Source organism: Chinchilla lanigera, unplaced genomic scaffold (genome assembly GCF_000276665.1).
Source record: "Chinchilla lanigera isolate Chin_1 unplaced genomic scaffold, ChiLan1.0 scaffold00023, whole genome shotgun sequence".
Taxonomy (NCBI): Eukaryota; Metazoa; Chordata; class Mammalia; order Rodentia; family Chinchillidae; genus Chinchilla; species Chinchilla lanigera.
The window spans coordinates 992232-1009103 of record NW_004955424.1 but is presented as its reverse complement, the minus strand read 5'-3'; the positions used below and the strand labels follow the sequence as shown (position 1 = coordinate 1009103).

The 16872-nt window shown below is 43.7% G+C and overlaps 1 protein-coding gene across 1 annotated transcript in view; it reads left to right on the top strand.

Moving 5' to 3' along the window:
* Rmnd5a (required for meiotic nuclear division 5 homolog A) overlaps positions 1-16872 on the top strand; it is a gene marked incomplete at its 5' end in the record, with an annotated part of 50886 nt that overhangs the window by 25057 nt on the left and 8957 nt on the right. The window contains 4 exon segments of the mRNA XM_005385391.2: positions 117-251; positions 1659-1759; positions 13819-13985; positions 14804-14969. Coding sequence (XP_005385448.1) covers positions 117-251; positions 1659-1759; positions 13819-13985; positions 14804-14969 — 569 coding nt within the window.

Genomic DNA, 16872 nt, shown 5'->3' with positions numbered 1-16872 from the left:
GATCGGTTGGAATTGGGTGCTTACTGAGATCTCAGTGAAGTGTAGACCATTCTTTCCATTAGGTGGGAAGAAAAAACCATCTGTTCATGATTCCTTTTTTTTTTTTCTTTTTTCAGAATTTTGATTCTGACATCAGCAGCGTGGGAATAGACGGCTGCTGGCAGGCAGACAGCCAGCGGCTTCTCAACGAGGTGATGGTGGAGCACTTCTTTCGGCAGGGAATGCTGGATGTAGCCGAGGAACTCTGCCAGGTATCTGGGCCACACCTGGGAGGACGTGGAAAAGAAACGGCCTGGGGTGTAGCTCGGTGAGGAGCGCGTGCTCAGCACGCACCAGGCCTGCCTGCCATCCCCAGTGCTGCAGATGCAGGAACAGTGATGGGACTGCCGACAAAAAAGGAAGGAAGGAGGCTGTTTAGATTACTTAGAGTGGGGTGAGCCTTCTACAGATAGATTTCTTTTTTTACTGTTTTATTTTTTGGTACCTCATGCTTGCTAGGGCAGCACTGCGCCACTGAGCTACATCCCTGGCCCCACAGATAGATTTTTAATATTTTAATTATTAGAGATTACTAGGGTTATTATTTAATGACAAGGAAAATTTTTTTTCTGAAGTGGTGAAAATTGTGGTCCTAAAACTTATTATCTGAATTGTTCTTTGTTTCTGACCCACTGAGCTGGTCATGATTCAGAGGGATCAAAAGTGATATTACTTCTCTCTTTTGAGGGAAGGTTCCTCTGGCAGAGGTAAGGAAAGGGACAGACAACGTTAATGTTTGTTCTTCTGATTTAGCCCAGTGTGAAGAAATTTATCAAATGAATTTCAGAGTAAAATTTATCTGAGGTGAGCGGTGCTTCTTTATTTCTCCTAGTGCCAAGCACAGGGGTGCAGAGCAGTTCACCAGTGTCTTGTAGTCCTAACAGCTGCTGCGTGTGGAGTATTTACCTCAAGCAAAACCCTGCCTTTATTCCTCACTGCAGCCCCCGAAAGTAGAAATTACTCCGGATCAACACATGAGAAATCTCAGGTCTGGAGAAATAAGTAACTAGCCCAGGGCCATATAGTTCTTCGTGAGGGATCTGGGGTTCAGTCCCCTATTCATGTCTCCAAACTGTTCTATTTTACACTATTCAAGTAAGGTATAACTCAGGTCTGTCTTTGTAACCTGTAGGAATTTTGTGTATGTTCCTATGCATTTTTTATAGTAAATTAGTAGCAAAGGCCCAGATATTGGTGGCTTAGACAAAAATGAAGTTTGTTTTTTATGCACAGAAGTAGACAGTAATGAGAGCTAGCACACATGCTAGCTCTGTTCCTGCAGCTTTTAGAAATAAATACACCGTGTAGTCTGCTGTTTCTGGTCTTTGTATTCCAGGAAGGACAGAGTGTGCGTGTTTATACTTCATTAGCCAAGACTTACATCTTGAAAAGTCTTACTCAGCTGTATTCCACAGTCGTGTACCCAGCTAAGATTTAGGGGTTCTAGTGCAATAGCTGGGGTGGGGGTGGGCACTGGCCACTCTCCACCACAGAAGCATCTGTTAACAATAAATTGTCTGTGATGGCTTGCCTCATATTTTGTAATCAGAGTACATTTTTACTACTGTGCCTTTGTTTTGGTTACTTACTGCTAACAAAAGTTCTTTCTGTTTTTTCAGGAATCTGGTCTTTCTGTAGACCCAAGTCAGAAGGAACCATTTGTGGAGTTAAACCGAATATTAGAAGCATTAAAAGTCAGAGTTCTGAGACCTGCTCTGGAGTGAGTTACTGAGTTTTTCTTTTGGCTGCTTACGGGAGAACTCTCTATAAGAAAAGCCACTTAGAAAATACTTTAGAGATTTTTAGATATATTTATCTTACCCTTGAGTTAGAGAAACCACAGGAGGATTATTTTCTTTTAGCCAAGTGAAATATGGGGAAGTGCAATATGAGAAAATTGTATGGCTTATTTAACTTATCAGTTGGTCTGAGTTCCCACGAGAGAAAAGGGTTTCCAGCGTCCCTGCTGCTTGCCGCTTTTTGTGCCCTAGCACTGTTACTGAGGCACTGTTGTCCAGGCAGCGCTCCTCCGATACTCGAGCTCCCATGACGTGCCGGCGTGGGAAGACACGATTGAGTTGGTCGTTTGACCTCACTGGTGTGCGTGAAGACTGCAGATACTGCCCAAAGGCGCTCTAGTCTTCATTACTGTAGATTGTGATGGTTCACTGTGAACTCACTGATACAAATTACCTGAAATTACTGAGTAAATTGTAGTAAATATTATCCTAGACAGGGTCAGCAAATTTTTTCATAAAGGGCCAAACAATTAGTATTTTAGGGTTTGCGGGCTGTGTAAGGTCTCGCACATACTTATTTTATAACCCTTTAAAAAGGTAAAAAGTTGTTCTTGGTGTCATGACAGGCAGGCAGCAAGCTGTATTTTGCCCGTGCCATAGCTATCTGACCCCTTCTGGAATGTTTCAGTGTGAAGATTACCAGGATATTTGTAATAAATAGCTCACAAAATAAAGAAAATAAATTGGATGCTAGAAGCAGTGTGAGGGTGTAACCTTAGAAGTCTGGCATTTTAAAATGGAAAAATTGCCAGGCATGATGGTGCACCCCTATACTCCTACACTCAGGAGGCTGAGGCAGAAGATTGACTTGAGTTTGAGGTGTCTGGGCTCCATGATGAATTCAAGTCCAGCCTGAATTGCATGGTGAGACCCTGTGTGAAAAAAAGAAAGAAGGAAAGAAAAATTCAGCTGAGTGTGGTTGTGCCTGTAATCCCAGTGCTTGGGAGGCTGAGGCAGGAGGATCACAGTGAGTTTGAGACCAGCCTGGGTTACATTGTGAGTTCAAGGCCAGCCTGCACTGCAAAGCAAGATCTTGTCTCAAAAAAGCAAACCCTGGCCCCCCCGCTAAAATCAATATACATATTGATTTGATTTAAAAATCAAGTCAATATATATATATATATATAAATCAATCAATCAGTCAATCCAAATAGGTGGAAAATCCCTATGGAGTTTTATAAAATGTACATTTTTTTCCCCTTAACTTTGTCTTCATAGTTTAGTTTTCTGTTTTTGATTGTTTCTCAGTTCTTAGAAAATTTTAAGCTGGGTATGGTGGCACACACTTGTAATCCCAGCACTGAGGAGGCTGAGGCAGGAGGATCGCCACAAGTTCCAAGCCAACCTGGGCTGTATAGTGAGTTCAAGGCCAGTCTGGACTTCACAATGAAACCTTGTCTAAAAAAAAGCCTGGTTCTATAATCAGCTCAGATGAACAGGCAGAGATAGTTTCCCATGTAAATGTACTGGTATGTTATAAAATTGCTGTATAAATTATAAATATAAGGTAAGTGTTATAAGGTACATGTTACCTTTGTATAATGTATGAAGTTTCTGTGTTTTGTGTTCAGGAAATTTTAGATGATGACACATTTGGGAGATAAATTTAACCAAGTACTTGTAGCATGTTTCAATATATGTATGATGGAGGCCATAATTTGTATATATCACTGCCAGGCAGATTGAACCACCAGCAGTACATGCATGATTGTTCCATGGTTGGCTTTTTATTTTACTGGTAAAAAGATGGATAAAAGCACGTTTGTACCCACCAGTGGGCCAGTCATGTGTGTACCACAGGTGGTTCAAGCTGGCAGGAAGGTGTTAAAATAAGGCCTTCGCTGGTTGTCACGAGGAGAATGAGGTAGCCTGAATATAAAAATGTATTGAGTTTCCCAGTTGTTTTATAGTGATTAGGAAATAATATTTGGGTTGGGTTGTAAGTCAGGGTAGTATTTATTTCTCCATTTGTTTCATCAAAGTTTCATCAGACCTTTATCAAGCACTTACTACTACATCCCAGTGACTGTGGTGAGTATTTGAACAACTGTTGTAGCCTTTAAAGTACCCCAGATCTTTCTCTTTGAGAAAGGAAACAGTAACGTAATCCAGAGAGATGCTAGTTATTGACCTAAAGTGCTGTCATTGGGGAAGCCAGTTGACTGCTTCCTCCAGGTACCTCAAAGATAATATTGTATTACCGTGGTAGGTTTGCAGTCGGCCAGGATCTGACTGTCAGCATTGAAGAATTGGTTTGTGCATCCCTCTGTGTGTGTGTGCGTGTCTGGGTGTCTGTGTGGGTATTTTAATGCCAAGATCAGGTCTGTACTTTCATCGGTTAAAAAGATGGAATTTTTTATGTGCCCAGTTTGGATTGCCAGTGGCTCTAAAACTAGCTCATGGAATTGCAGGCATACACTACCACGGCCAGTGCTGTTTGAATTTTGAGCCAGCATTAATTTTTCTAATAGGTATATGAGCTGCTGTAATCCCAGCACTGGGAAGGCTGAGGCAAGAGGATTGCCGTGAGTTTGAGGCCATCTTGGACTATGTATTGAGTTCAAAACTAGCCTGAACTACAGAGCGAGACCTTGTCTAAAGAAAAAAAACAAAAAATGAAAAACTTCAGTTGAGTTTGTGAAATTTTTCCCTATAAAGGCTGCTCCAAAATACAGTCGTACCACAAACAGCAAGATTGCTTTTCATCTGTATCACCGCCGTTGATACTCTTCTTCCTCCTCCCCTCCCCCATTCCTCGTCTTCCTGCTTCTCTTCTTCACAGTCCTTGCAAGCCTGGTAAGTGTGTGGCGGAGGAAGAACAGCATCTCTCACTTGCAGTTGTCTTACGAGTGAAGCTAAGCTGCATCTTCTCTAAGTAGGCTCGCACCATCATCTGCGAGGTCCAGGGCTCTAGGCCTCTGGCCTGCGTTAACAGCTTTCTCATGCCAAGGGCCATCTTAGGCAGAGGTGTCACCACCGAGGTATGTGACCACCCTAGACCAAGACTTGTTCCCCAGGGCCCGTGTGAGCGAGCATTTTACCCTGGCCTCAGGGGAAGCTCGTAGCACTTTTTCAAATGGTTTACAGTTGTATTTGCAGACGCCTCCGTGGAACGCTGTGTGGAACAGAAAATAGCTGCATGGTTGTGAAAGAGAAAGGGGGAAAGGTTACAGATTTTCTGCAGAAGAGAGAAAAAAAATAAAACCAAAGAAGGGATTCAGATGGAGCAGGCCAGGAGCAGTGTCCATGAGGCTGCTGCAGTTTGAGTAAGTCCATCTCCACTGCCAGCAGTTAGGCGAGGATTGAAAAGCCAGGAGGTGGCAGGAGGCTGCCGTTGTGTTCGGTGGAGTGGGTGACGAGTGGTGCCGAGGGTGAGGACGCGCTTGCGGGGCTTAAGAGCAGTTGGACTTAGGTGAATAAAATACAGTCTGTAAGCAGGAAACAGTTCTAGATAGTGAAGGCAGAGGAAGCAATCACAAGTACCTGGCGGCTGGGTGTGGTGGCGCACGCCTGTAATCCCAGCACTCTTGGGAGGCTGAGGCAGGAGGATCATTGCAAGTTCAAAGCCAGCCTGGGCTACAAAGTGAGTTTAAGGCCAGCCTGAACTGCATAGCGAGACCCTGTCTCAAAAAGACAAAAAACGAACAAACAAACAAAATAAACAAGTACCTACCTGCCCATGGAACCTTCACTGTCACTGGAGATGAGGGTGACACTGACCAAGCAGTTTCTGGTGTCTGCTTTCTTGTTCTTAGCTGTGGCTTCTTGTAGGTGGGCACTTTTCCTGCTTTGGGCATTTTTCGATAGGCACAGAACCGTAGAGGAAGCAAGGCTGTGATAGGGACCAGTGGAGAAGGGTAGTCACAGCTCCAACAAATCGGATTTTGTTTCCCTAGAGTTGAATTTTCTCCCCCTATCTCGATGCATTTGTCTTACTTCTGAAAAGGAGAGCGGACCCATTGTAACTCATCCTGTCTGTGCATTTAATCATGGAGAAAGATACCTCTATTAAAGAGAGGCTAATCGCAATTGTAAAGAAGTGCCCCGCAGGAATGACACAGAAGACAAGGGAACACAATGAACCTGTGAGGCCAGAGGAGGAGAAACATATTTAGAGTGGCACACCAATTTCTCTTGTCTGTTTTACCTTTTCTGCTGGTGAAAGTGTATAGGAAGTTCCAGGACTGTAGATATTCTTGGGGAGAAAGAATAGGCATTTTTTGAATGTTACCCTTACTAAGGACCTCAGCCATTGTTGTGGTTTGGGGTTTTGTAAGGGGAACATATACTACAGGACACATATTTCATAAGATTATTTACAGTAGTCACCCAAAGAGTCATATACAAAAGACAGTGCAGGAAATCTGTCCACACACTAAAGACCAAAGCATCCAGCTGAGGGCCTGGATCCCACAGCAGTGTTCTGCATGAGTCCAACTGAAGACCTAGAGCTCATAACAATGTCTCCAACGAGTCCAGCTGGAGGCCCAGAGCCCATGACAATGTCTCCTGCAGGCCTGTTTCATGGATCTGTGCTGGGAAGGCCCAAAGGTTGGTGGAAGCTAGAAGGTCTGTGCCAGCGGAATGAAGGATCTGTGCTAGCAGGCTGAGGGGTCTGCACTGGAGCCAGGAAGTGATGCTCAAAGTAAAACCAGAGCTGCCCCGAAAAGTGCCACAGCCATCCTCAGCGACAGTGAGGTCCCAGGCTTCTCCAACAATGAGAATAGCCGAGTTCCCATCAGGAAAGCCAATGTGACGAGCTTTTCCAGGAGACTGAGCAGTGCACCATCTTCCCTCCGGAACCAGGAAGTGATTTTCAAAGTGAGGACCAGAGCTCCCCCAAAGGGAACCGTAGCCATTCCCAGTGACAGTGAGGTCCCAAGCTCCTCCGATGAGAGCAGCCCAGTTCAGCAGGAAAGCCAGCATGACAAGGTCCTCCAGCAGCATAGCCCAAGAGAACCAGCAGGTCCCCAACAGCTTCTACGAGCCTCTAAACTTCAGTTCTGACCCTGGTGCTGCGCAGCAGTCCTCAGGGGGCCTCTCATACCCAGCGCCGTGCTGGTTCTGTTCAGCTGGGTGTTAAAAGTTCACCACCAGTTGTCAGTCCACCACAGCCGTGTTGTAACTAAATAGGCAAGCCATTATTAGAGAAATTGAGAATCAGAAAAAAATCAAATTCCCGTGAGTGCAGTGTTTAACAGCACACAGAGCTAAACTTGTCTGTGGTGGTATTATTATTTATTAGGCTTGTAAAAACCCCTGGTAAGTTTTGAGTCCTTAAAACATCAGCAGTCTGTACAGCTGTGCTGTCCAACATGCTAACCAAGAGCTATTGGCTACTCATACTAGGCTCTGCACTGCGGAACCTCACGTGACCTGGGTGCAGGTGTGTAACTCGAGTAAACTGTGTAACCCTCTAGTCGGTGTGGGTTCTTAAAGAAGGTAGAACACGGTGGCGCACATCTGTAATCCCAGCACTCGGGAGGTGGAAGCTGGAGGATCAGTGCAAACTTGAGGTCATCTAGGCTACATACATAGTGCGTTCAAGGCCAGTCTGAACTGCATAGTGAGACCCTGTCTCAGAACAAGCACATGTAAAAAAAAGACTCACAGCTACTCTGAGGTGAGTAAAATGTTAGTTCCAGTAGTGGACTCAACCCATGTCTTAGAAGTTATTTCGAAATATCTTTGTCATAAAATGTTAGCCACCCTTTTCCTTTTCTTTCTTTTTTTTTTTTTTAATTTTAAAAATAAAAGGAAAACATTAACAGACACAACATTTTACAAAATAGCAAAAGAACAGTACAGACAGTATGGAGTTACAAACAAAGTGGTAGGGAATTAATGCTTGTTGTATTACATATTGATATCTTCAAAGTGGTTTCTCATGAAAACAGATAAGAGACATGCAATGCTGATCAACCAAGGACTCATTGACAGTTTCTTTCAGCAAAGAAATACAAGACAGTAGAACAGCCATGTTAACTATCCTGCATATACATACATACAAAATTTCTCCTTCTTTCCCTTCTCTTTTCCCACATCCCAGTTGCCCTTTACCTTTGAGTGCTTTCCTATCATTTCACAATGTCTATCATACCTCCTAGTTTAAATTAACTCTTTCAGGTTTTATACTAGTGAAACTATGCAGTGCTTGCACATGCAGATCTGATTTATTTCACTTATGAGTATGGTCTCTAGTTGTGACCATTTACCTATAAAAGCCTCGAGTTTATCTTTCTTTACAGCTGAGTAATATTCCATTATAGAAAAGTACCACAATTTTCTTATCCAATCCTCGGTGGATGGACATTTGGGTTGCTTCCACGTTTTAGCAATTACAAATTGTGCTGCTATGAACATAGGTGCCACATATATCTCTGATATGATGTTTTTAGATCTTCTGGGAAAACACCCAGCAGGGGGATAGCTGGGTTGAATGGGACCTCTAGACCTAGTTTTTGGAGGAATCTCCAAACTGATTTCCACAGTGGTTTCACCAGTCTGCATTCCCACCAGCAGTGGAGAAGGGTTCCTATTTCTCCACAACCTCGCCAGCATTTGTTATTGGTTGATTTCTTAATGCTAGCCATTCTTACTGGGGTAAGGTGGAATCTCAGTGTTGTTTTAATTTGCATTTCTCAGATGACTAATGATGTTGAACATTTTCTCATATATTACCCTTTTCCTTTTCTGAAGCAAAGTTCAGGGTCCTTAACATTTTTGGCTGCAGTATGAGTTTGTGATTTTTTATCTTTTTTTTTTGCCATTCTCTGACGTTTTTAGGCATTTGCTTCATATAGCCATAATGTCCCACTGAGTCCACATTTTCATTTTAAGTAAATGTTACTCATTCTTTTGATCATCAGCTTTTATGCCCAAGAGACTGGGAAAAAAGGAAGCTAGAAAATGTCTTACTGAAGGAGGAAGGTATTGGTATGCCTTTAAAATTGCTGTGAAAGCGCTAGGCATGGTAGCATATGCCTATGATCCCACCTACGCAGAAAGCTGAGGCAGGATGATTTCGATTTTGAGACTAACCTGTTCAACTTCAACTTAGTGAGTCTCTGTCTCAAAATAAAAGGGATGGAGATATAGCTAAGCAGGCCCTGGGTTCAAACCATAGTACTGGAAAAAAATTCTGTGAAAGGTTGCAGTTGAGTGTGCTGTGAGACTTGGCAGGGTGTATTTTCTTTGAGCATTACCAGAAATAGACACCCACCCAGACTAGCAGAATTGTAAGAGGAGAAAGATAAACAGACTAATGCTGTCGCTTAGGCTCCTGGGAGAGAACAGCCACCAGTAAGAGTAAAATCTACTTTTGATCATACTTGGAATGATATGGAAATTCTAAATGTGGAGCTATGGGCAATGCCAAGTCTTTTCAGCCTCCTGACAGAATAATTAATGCTCATGTTTCTGTGGGATAATTGTGTCAGTGTGGGTTGCTTCTAATTTAGTCACCTAAGTAAGTAGTATTGTTTTTGGTCTATTTGTGGAAGGAGGCCCGGAAGGACCCTCCATTGGGCAAATGCGGTAGCAGGGATCAGGGAAATATGATACTGGTGACCTTACTGATGTCATTCTTTTTGGTCTCCAGTGTTTTCCTACCTAGGGGATAGTTGCAGATCTCTTATGTTGGTGATTTGAAAGTGGAATTTTAGAAAATCAGCAGAGTTAATAAGTGAGTGTGTTTAGTTAGCTTACTGGCTTGGTATAGTGGAGATGTTTCTGTAATCAGAAGTCAAAAGTCTTCTGGAAATGCCATTTCCAAATGTGGCGGTCTGTTCCTAGTATCTCCTCATGTGGTTGTGTGGCTTGTATGTTTTTTGGTGCTTTGTTGGCAGTCAGTTAGGATGTTAATGTGCACTTAGAGTTTCATGCTTACGTAATTTTGCCTCCTTGGTAATCTTGGAATTTGATTGTTATCTGGTTGATTAAAATTATGATTGTCAGGCAAGTGGGCGAGGTGTACACCTATAATCTAAGCACTTGGGAGGCTGAGGCAGGAGGAACACTTCAGTTTGAGGACAACCTGCACTGCGTAGTGAATTCAAGGTCAGCCTGAATTGCATAGTGAGACCCTGTCTCCGGAAAAAAAAAAATTATAATTTTCTTTTCTTTGTTCCACTTTGTGAATCAAATTCCCAATTCTTCTTCATCTTCATCTTCTTCGTCTTCTCCTCCTCCTCCTTCTCCTTCTCTTCCTCATCCTCCTCCTCCTTCTTCTTCTCCTCTTCCTCCCCCCTTTTCCCCCTCTTTCCTCCTCCTCCTCTCCTCTGATTAATGATCACTTGCAGCTCATCATTTGTTAAATAAACATTGAATTGCCCTTTTTTGAGATGGTCTCACTATGCAGTTCAGGCTGGTCTTGAACTCACTTTTAGTGCAGGCTGGCCTCAAACTCACAACGGTCCTCCTGCCTCAGCCTCCTGAGTGCTGGGATTACAGGCATGCGCCACCAAGCCCAGCTCGAGTCGCTTATAATTATAAATGTCTGTTCTCTGTACTCAAGGTTATAAAAGTGGATAATTGAAAGAGGGATCTGGTCAGCAAGTGAAATTGGATATAATTAAAAACATCTGAGAACAAATGACAGCAGTGAGGCCGGGACAAAGACCGCAGCCTATAGAAAGCTGAGATACAAGTCTTGTGACCATAAAAACCAAGATAAAGTTGCTCTATTCTCTTTTCATTCGAACTGCACTATGAGCAGAATGCTGCTGGCGGCTTAAATGAAGCGTTTGCTTCTACTTCAGAGACCCTTTTGTAAAAATGAGAACAAAACGCCAGTTTGGCTAACATTGCGGCCAGAGTGTTGAAGTTAGCCTCCTCCGCTCAAAGAAGACAGGGCCCAGCGGACAAGGATGGAAGGAGAGGACTTCATTGCCAGTGAAAGATGGCTTCTCCGCTCAGAAGCCATCATGGATTAACTAATGTCAGGCCGCCAGGCAAGCTGCTGGTGTGGGTACGACGTGGCTGGGAAATGTGTGCCCGAGTGGCCGTCTGTGAAGGCGAGCATCAAGTAGGCAGCCTGATGAAGACTGATAGGAGCAAAGATCGTATGGAGTGGAGATAAAAGAGAAAAGAGATCGGTGAACTTACTGAAAGGCGACACAGAAAGTGGCCTTAAATTAACCGGTGCTCTCTGGTTGGTTGACTGTACCCAGGGAATTGGGAAATACAGTGCAGGCTTGTGGGTGCAATCCTGAGGCGGTGACAGGGAGACCCTAGGAGAAGGTATTTCAGGGTGTGGGGCTCGGGTGGAAACGGGCTGTATCATCTCCAGAGAATGATATTTTGCTGGGAAAGGAGAAGCTGAGAAGTCTTTTTGCCGTGTGAGATTTTTAGGTGTTCAGAAATTGAACAAAGGCAGTTTCAGAACAGAATGGGGAGAAACACGACCTTAGGAAGCGGGAGGCTGGAAGCTTGTGGATCAGCGTCAGGGTGCTTCCCGGCACACTGGGGGGCCTGGGATTGATCCCTGTTACACCCTGCCCCCACGAAAACCTGCCTCCGTGAATGTGGCTCTCTGTGATGTCCTCCCCTCCTTCCCAGTTGCGCTTTTTTTTTTGGTTCTTTGAGACAGGGTCTTACTGTGTAGCCCAGGCTGGCCTTGAACTCACTAGGTAGCCCAAGCTGGCCTCAGGCTCATGCCTCAGCTGCCTGAGTGCTGGGACTGTAGGCATGCATCCTCATGACTTGGCTCTCCCAGTTCCTTTGTATTGTTACTTTTTATTTTTCTAAACATTTCTTGGTGAGGAACTGGGAGGAATTAATATTTCCGTCTGATTACTTTGTAGCCTTGTAGGAAACTTTGAAAGTTTGTAAATATAAATTTGACTAATAAATTAAGAATTGCATTGTCTAAACAAACGTTTGTTCAAGGATTTTTAAAGAAAAAAAGGAGGAGGAACATGGGTATTTAACTTGCCAAGCTCAAATTGATAATTTAGAGCTTGAATTACTTTAAGGAAAAGTAATTAGTAGTTACTCAGACCTTTCATGAAGAAAGGGGCTAAGAAATTTTATTCATTAGTATAACGAATTTTGCCTCGTAAAACATAAAGTGCTGTGTTCATAGTGGAGAGCGTAGGTGAGCGCAGAGGACCTCACAAAGGGCTGCCCTGGGGGCTGCTGTTCTTGGCCTCCCGGTATTCAGCCGCCCCCGCCTGTGCCCCATGGCGGTGTGAAAGCCATGCCCATGCACTAGCAATTTATAAATAATACGTGAAACCCAACTTCCTCAGCGTCATTATTCCTAAAAGATCTGGTATCTAAAAGTTCTGCTTATCACATTTCCCTCCGCCTTTAACCTAGATCATGAATATTCTATGGAAATAAAATGTTACTCTCTTTTTTCTGTGAAGTACCTGCCAATGAGCTTTGCCCCTTTTTTAATTTAAATTTAATTTTTATTAAAAGTCGTGGTTACTCTTTAAGTCCCTTCTTGGTGTTACAAACTCTTTATATATGTACTATATATCAGAAACAGAAAAAGAATGATTATCGTTCCTCCTTAAGGTTAGCAGCAAAATACACTCGTTCTGTTGTGAGTTGAGGGCAGAGGGCCAGATTTAAACACCTTCCTTGGAGCCGGCTGTCCGGAAGGCACCTCGCGAAGGAGAGCAGCGCGGTTCGTTGGCAGTGATGGCGGCTGTTGGACCATGTTGCTGTCAGCAGGCTTCGTCAGACTTGTGCTGCGGCCTGGTGACACTCCTTGTTGTGCCAGGCAAAGACCCACGGCTTAATTAAATTTAAATATTTCCAAGGTCCAGATTATGAATAACTTAATCATGTGCCTTTAGGGTCAGACAAGTGTAACAGTTTGAGCATAAGACGTGGCTGCGTCAGCAGGGGGAGAAGACCTGTATGTGTGTGTGCAGCCCTTTCTTGGGAAAGGCGGGATCCAGAAAAGGGGCAGCTCCTTGCGGCCCAGTCCCAGTCAGCTGCTTCATTATGGATAACTTGAAATATTTCACTCTTGTAGTTTGTAGAATTGCCCAGAATTTATATTCATATCTAGTTGATTCCAGTGGTCTTTGGTGAATTGGGCTAGCTGGAGAGTATTTGTTTAATAAGTGGTGACTTTAAAATGTAAGATACTAATAGTGTCTGTGTTCGAATATTTTAGAGAAATAAAATGCTTCTTTATCACTTTATTGCAGAATTTGATTTTGACAGCTGGTTGGGATATTTTTCTGCTTTATTGCTCCCCTGAGCTAGTAGTCCCAGCTCAGGATGGATTATTCCAACTGTGCAGGCTGTTGAGGCCTAAACCACTATACTTCGGGTCACTCAGAACTGAGTAACGTTATTTCCCTTACTAACACTATGCACTAACCTTTCTGGTGTGGGGAAGATACTCTGTCTGTGTAGTTTTATCTTCCTGGTATTCCTGAAAGCACCTTGAGAGGAAGCAGCATTTTTAATCCCAAAGTGATTAGTACAAAATCTTTCAGCTAATGAAAGTTTAAAAACAAGTGGTTTCCCTTCAGAATCCTTTATTCATTTTTGTGAACAAGCCAGTTCATTTATTTAGTGGTATTGGCTATAGAACCCAGGGCCTTGCGTGTGCTGCACAAGCTCCATACTTGCACGCCCGCCCAGCCCAGCAGATCAGTTTAGAGGGGAAGAGCAATGGACCCGCCCCAGGCAGGCAAGTCCTGTGGCTCCTGGCTGACACCTGCTTCAGAGTGCGGTCCTGTCCAGATTCAGGTGCATCAGGTGACACAATGCTCATCACTGTTGATGGAAAACTGTACTAAATGAGTGACTGTCACCTAGACCCTGCAGGTAGAATTTGTTAAGCTTGCTTTCTTTACAGGTCTCTGCAGAGGGGTTGTTGTAACCACAGCCTTCCACAAGATGGCAGGCCAAACCCTGTTGTGAAGTACTGTTTCAAACAATTTCAGATGCACCTTGGTTGTATTCTTGATTATTGTTAAAATCTTCTTGCTTTTCTTTTCTTTTTTTTTAGATGGGCAGTGTCAAACCGAGAAATGCTCATAGCACAAAACAGCTCCTTGGAATTTAAGCTGCACCGACTCTATTTTATTAGCTTGTTAATGGGTGGAACTACAAATCAGCGAGAGGCATTGCAGTACGCTAAAAATTTCCAGCCGTTTGCCCTGAATCATCAGAAAGGTGAGTCTAGAGTCAGGTGTCGTAATGCTTGGAATAGGCTCTTGCCAGCAGTGAAGTTCAGTTTACCTTAACTACATCTAATTTACATATTCACTAATGAACTAGAACAACTGTGGATGACAGTCACACCCAAAAGCCTTGCGACTGGCTGTAAAACAATAATAAAACATTAAAGCCTCTGAAATGAAAAGCTTGAAAGAGACATTGCAGATTGGGGGTTCCTTGTTAAACTCAGAGGAGACTGAGAAAGAATGATTATACCATGCTAGGAATAAGAGTAGAATACTTGCTGAGTGTGGTGGTGCTTACTTTTAACCCCAGTACTTGGGAGGCTGAGGCAGGAGCTTCACTGTGAGTTCAAGGCCATCCTGAACTACGTAGTGGGACTCCTGTCTCAAAAAACCAAACTGAAACAAGAATAAAACACTAGAAGTTCAATATTTCCTTTCCTTTTTTTTTTTTTTTTTTAAAGACAGGGTCTTTCTTTGTAATTCTGGCCTTGAGTCCACAGTGATCTCCTGTCTCAGCTGCTCCCCTGCGTCCCACCAGCAGTGCTGGGATTGTAGGCGTGCATTGCCACACCCGATTTGGAAGTTCAGTATTTTCAGTGCTTTCTACTTCTGTTTTCTCTCCATACTTTGTCTTTAATTTAGGCTGAGGGAATTGTGAAACCAGGCTTATGGCCCAGAATATTTGCATTATTTTGGGCTGTGTCAATTAGGGTGGAGTGTCTCTGCGTTTCTCAGCCTGTTTCCTTGAGTACGCTGTCTCAGGTGTGATTAGCCATACCTGCAAATCATGGGTGCCTTTTCATGTAGACATCCAGGTGTTGATGGGAAGCCTCGTGTACCTGAGACAAGGGATTGAGAACTCACCGTACGTTCACCTGCTCGACGCAAACCAGTGGGCTGATATCTGTGACATCTTCACTCGGGATGCCTGTGCCCTCCTGGGGCTCTCTGTGGAGTCCCCGCTCAGCGTCAGGTATGGAAATGGACCCCATGTGGTAGTGGACTGTGACTCCATCGGTGAAAGCCAAGAGGAGGTTTGTCTTCTGTGTGCATTGGTAACACGGCTTTCGGGGGATGGTAGCTAAAGCCCGTGCGCCTCGTGTGTCCCCAGAGCTTTTGCCACGTCGCTGATGTGGGCGCAGATGGTGCTGTGACAGTAGCGAGCTAAAGACTGGCAGCATGGCTGGAGCTGGGGCAGTGACACCAGCCTCCACACGCGCTTGCTGTCTTCCTCACCACCACCTGTCTGCACCCTGAGACATGCTTGTGAGGCATTATTAATTGTAGTGAATCCTGACCTTCGAGTCCCCATGTTTTTAGTACGCCATGACAGGAAATTTGTATAAAGTACTTCAGCTTTATGCTGTTGTGTGGTGAGTGCCTTGAGAAGACACGCACCTGAATGTCGTTTGACTTATTTGAGCCGAACTCGTTACTCTTGTCCTGCAGTACAGTTTTTACTTGAGAATGACAACAGATAAATCACCTGTTCATGCTCAGGTTTTGACATTCGTATTCTAAATGAAGGAAGTACGCCTTTTAAAGCAACTGACAGTATCTTGCCATCATGATGAAATTCAGTACTTTAAGCTAAAATTGAAATTTTTTTTAAGTGTTAGTATGCATGACTGAGTTTGTCGTCTTCCCTTTACATGAAGACTTTTCTGATGAGACGGATGATAGTATCACAGGTGTTACTTCTGTGGATATTATAATATAGAGTGAAACGTGAAACGTTCGGGAAGTCTTAATTCAGTATGGTTTTACAGAAGGGTGGATGGGTAGTTTTTCAAAGAATGAATCAGACCAGTGGATTGCAGTGTAGCACGGCAGCAGCCTTCAGTGGTAGGGTTTATTGCTAAAAGCAGTAGTATGGTATTAAAGAGTATTTGTAGTTCTGTGGCAGAGCAGTTAAAGTACTATGTGTCTGTGTGAGAGTATATTTTTTCTTTCACTTCAGCCAAAGGAACCATCTTACAGCAGATCAAATACAAAGGAGTTTGCAAGAACCCAGCTGTCTTTATTAATAAACATAGAGACTTGTAAAAATGTAGACAATACCAGTTTTATCACAAATGTATTTTCATTTTTAAAAACATAATTTAAAACATGGTATGTAGTCTTTTTAATTTTTAAATGAATTAGTACTTTTTCTGATACTGTAAATGTCTTTTTTTTTATATTTCTAATATGAAAACTTTGTGATTTTTTTATTTTTGGTTTGGTTTTTTGAGACAAGGTCTCGATGTATTGCTCAGCTGTCCCTGAACTAACTGTGTAACCCAGGCTAGCCTTGAACTTACAGTAATCCTCCTGCCTCAGCCTCCTATGTGCTGGGATTATAGACATGTGCCACCACACCTGGCCTCCTTAATGTTTCAGCATGGAAAAGGCTCCTGAAACAAAGTGAATTTTCTAGGAAAATAACTGTTTTAGTTCTTCTGTCCTTTTAATCCCAGAAGCATTCTGGTTCCCCGGTGTGTGCCAGGCACTGTGGCGTGCTGGGAGGAATGAGGGACAGTCCATGTTCCCGCACCGCGTCTCCCGTAGCGTGAGATACCCTCCTGCGTGAACGGTGCAGTGCTGTCACCGTCAGGTTCTCCGGGGAACAACCCAGGAATGGGGATGTGTATGCGGGAGGCCCACTGAGATCAGCCCCTGTAGGGGGATGAAAGCAGCAGGGTTGGGCAGGCTGGGGTGTAGCTCAGCAGCATAGCACCTGCCTGGCAAGTGCGAGGTCCTGAGTTTGATTTTCGGTACCAAAACAAAAAACCTTTGCCTGGCAAGCATGAGGTCCTGAGTTTGATACCTGATAAACCTCTCCTACCCCGCAACCCCACAGAAAACAAGGACTGGGTAGAGAGAAAATTGGGGTG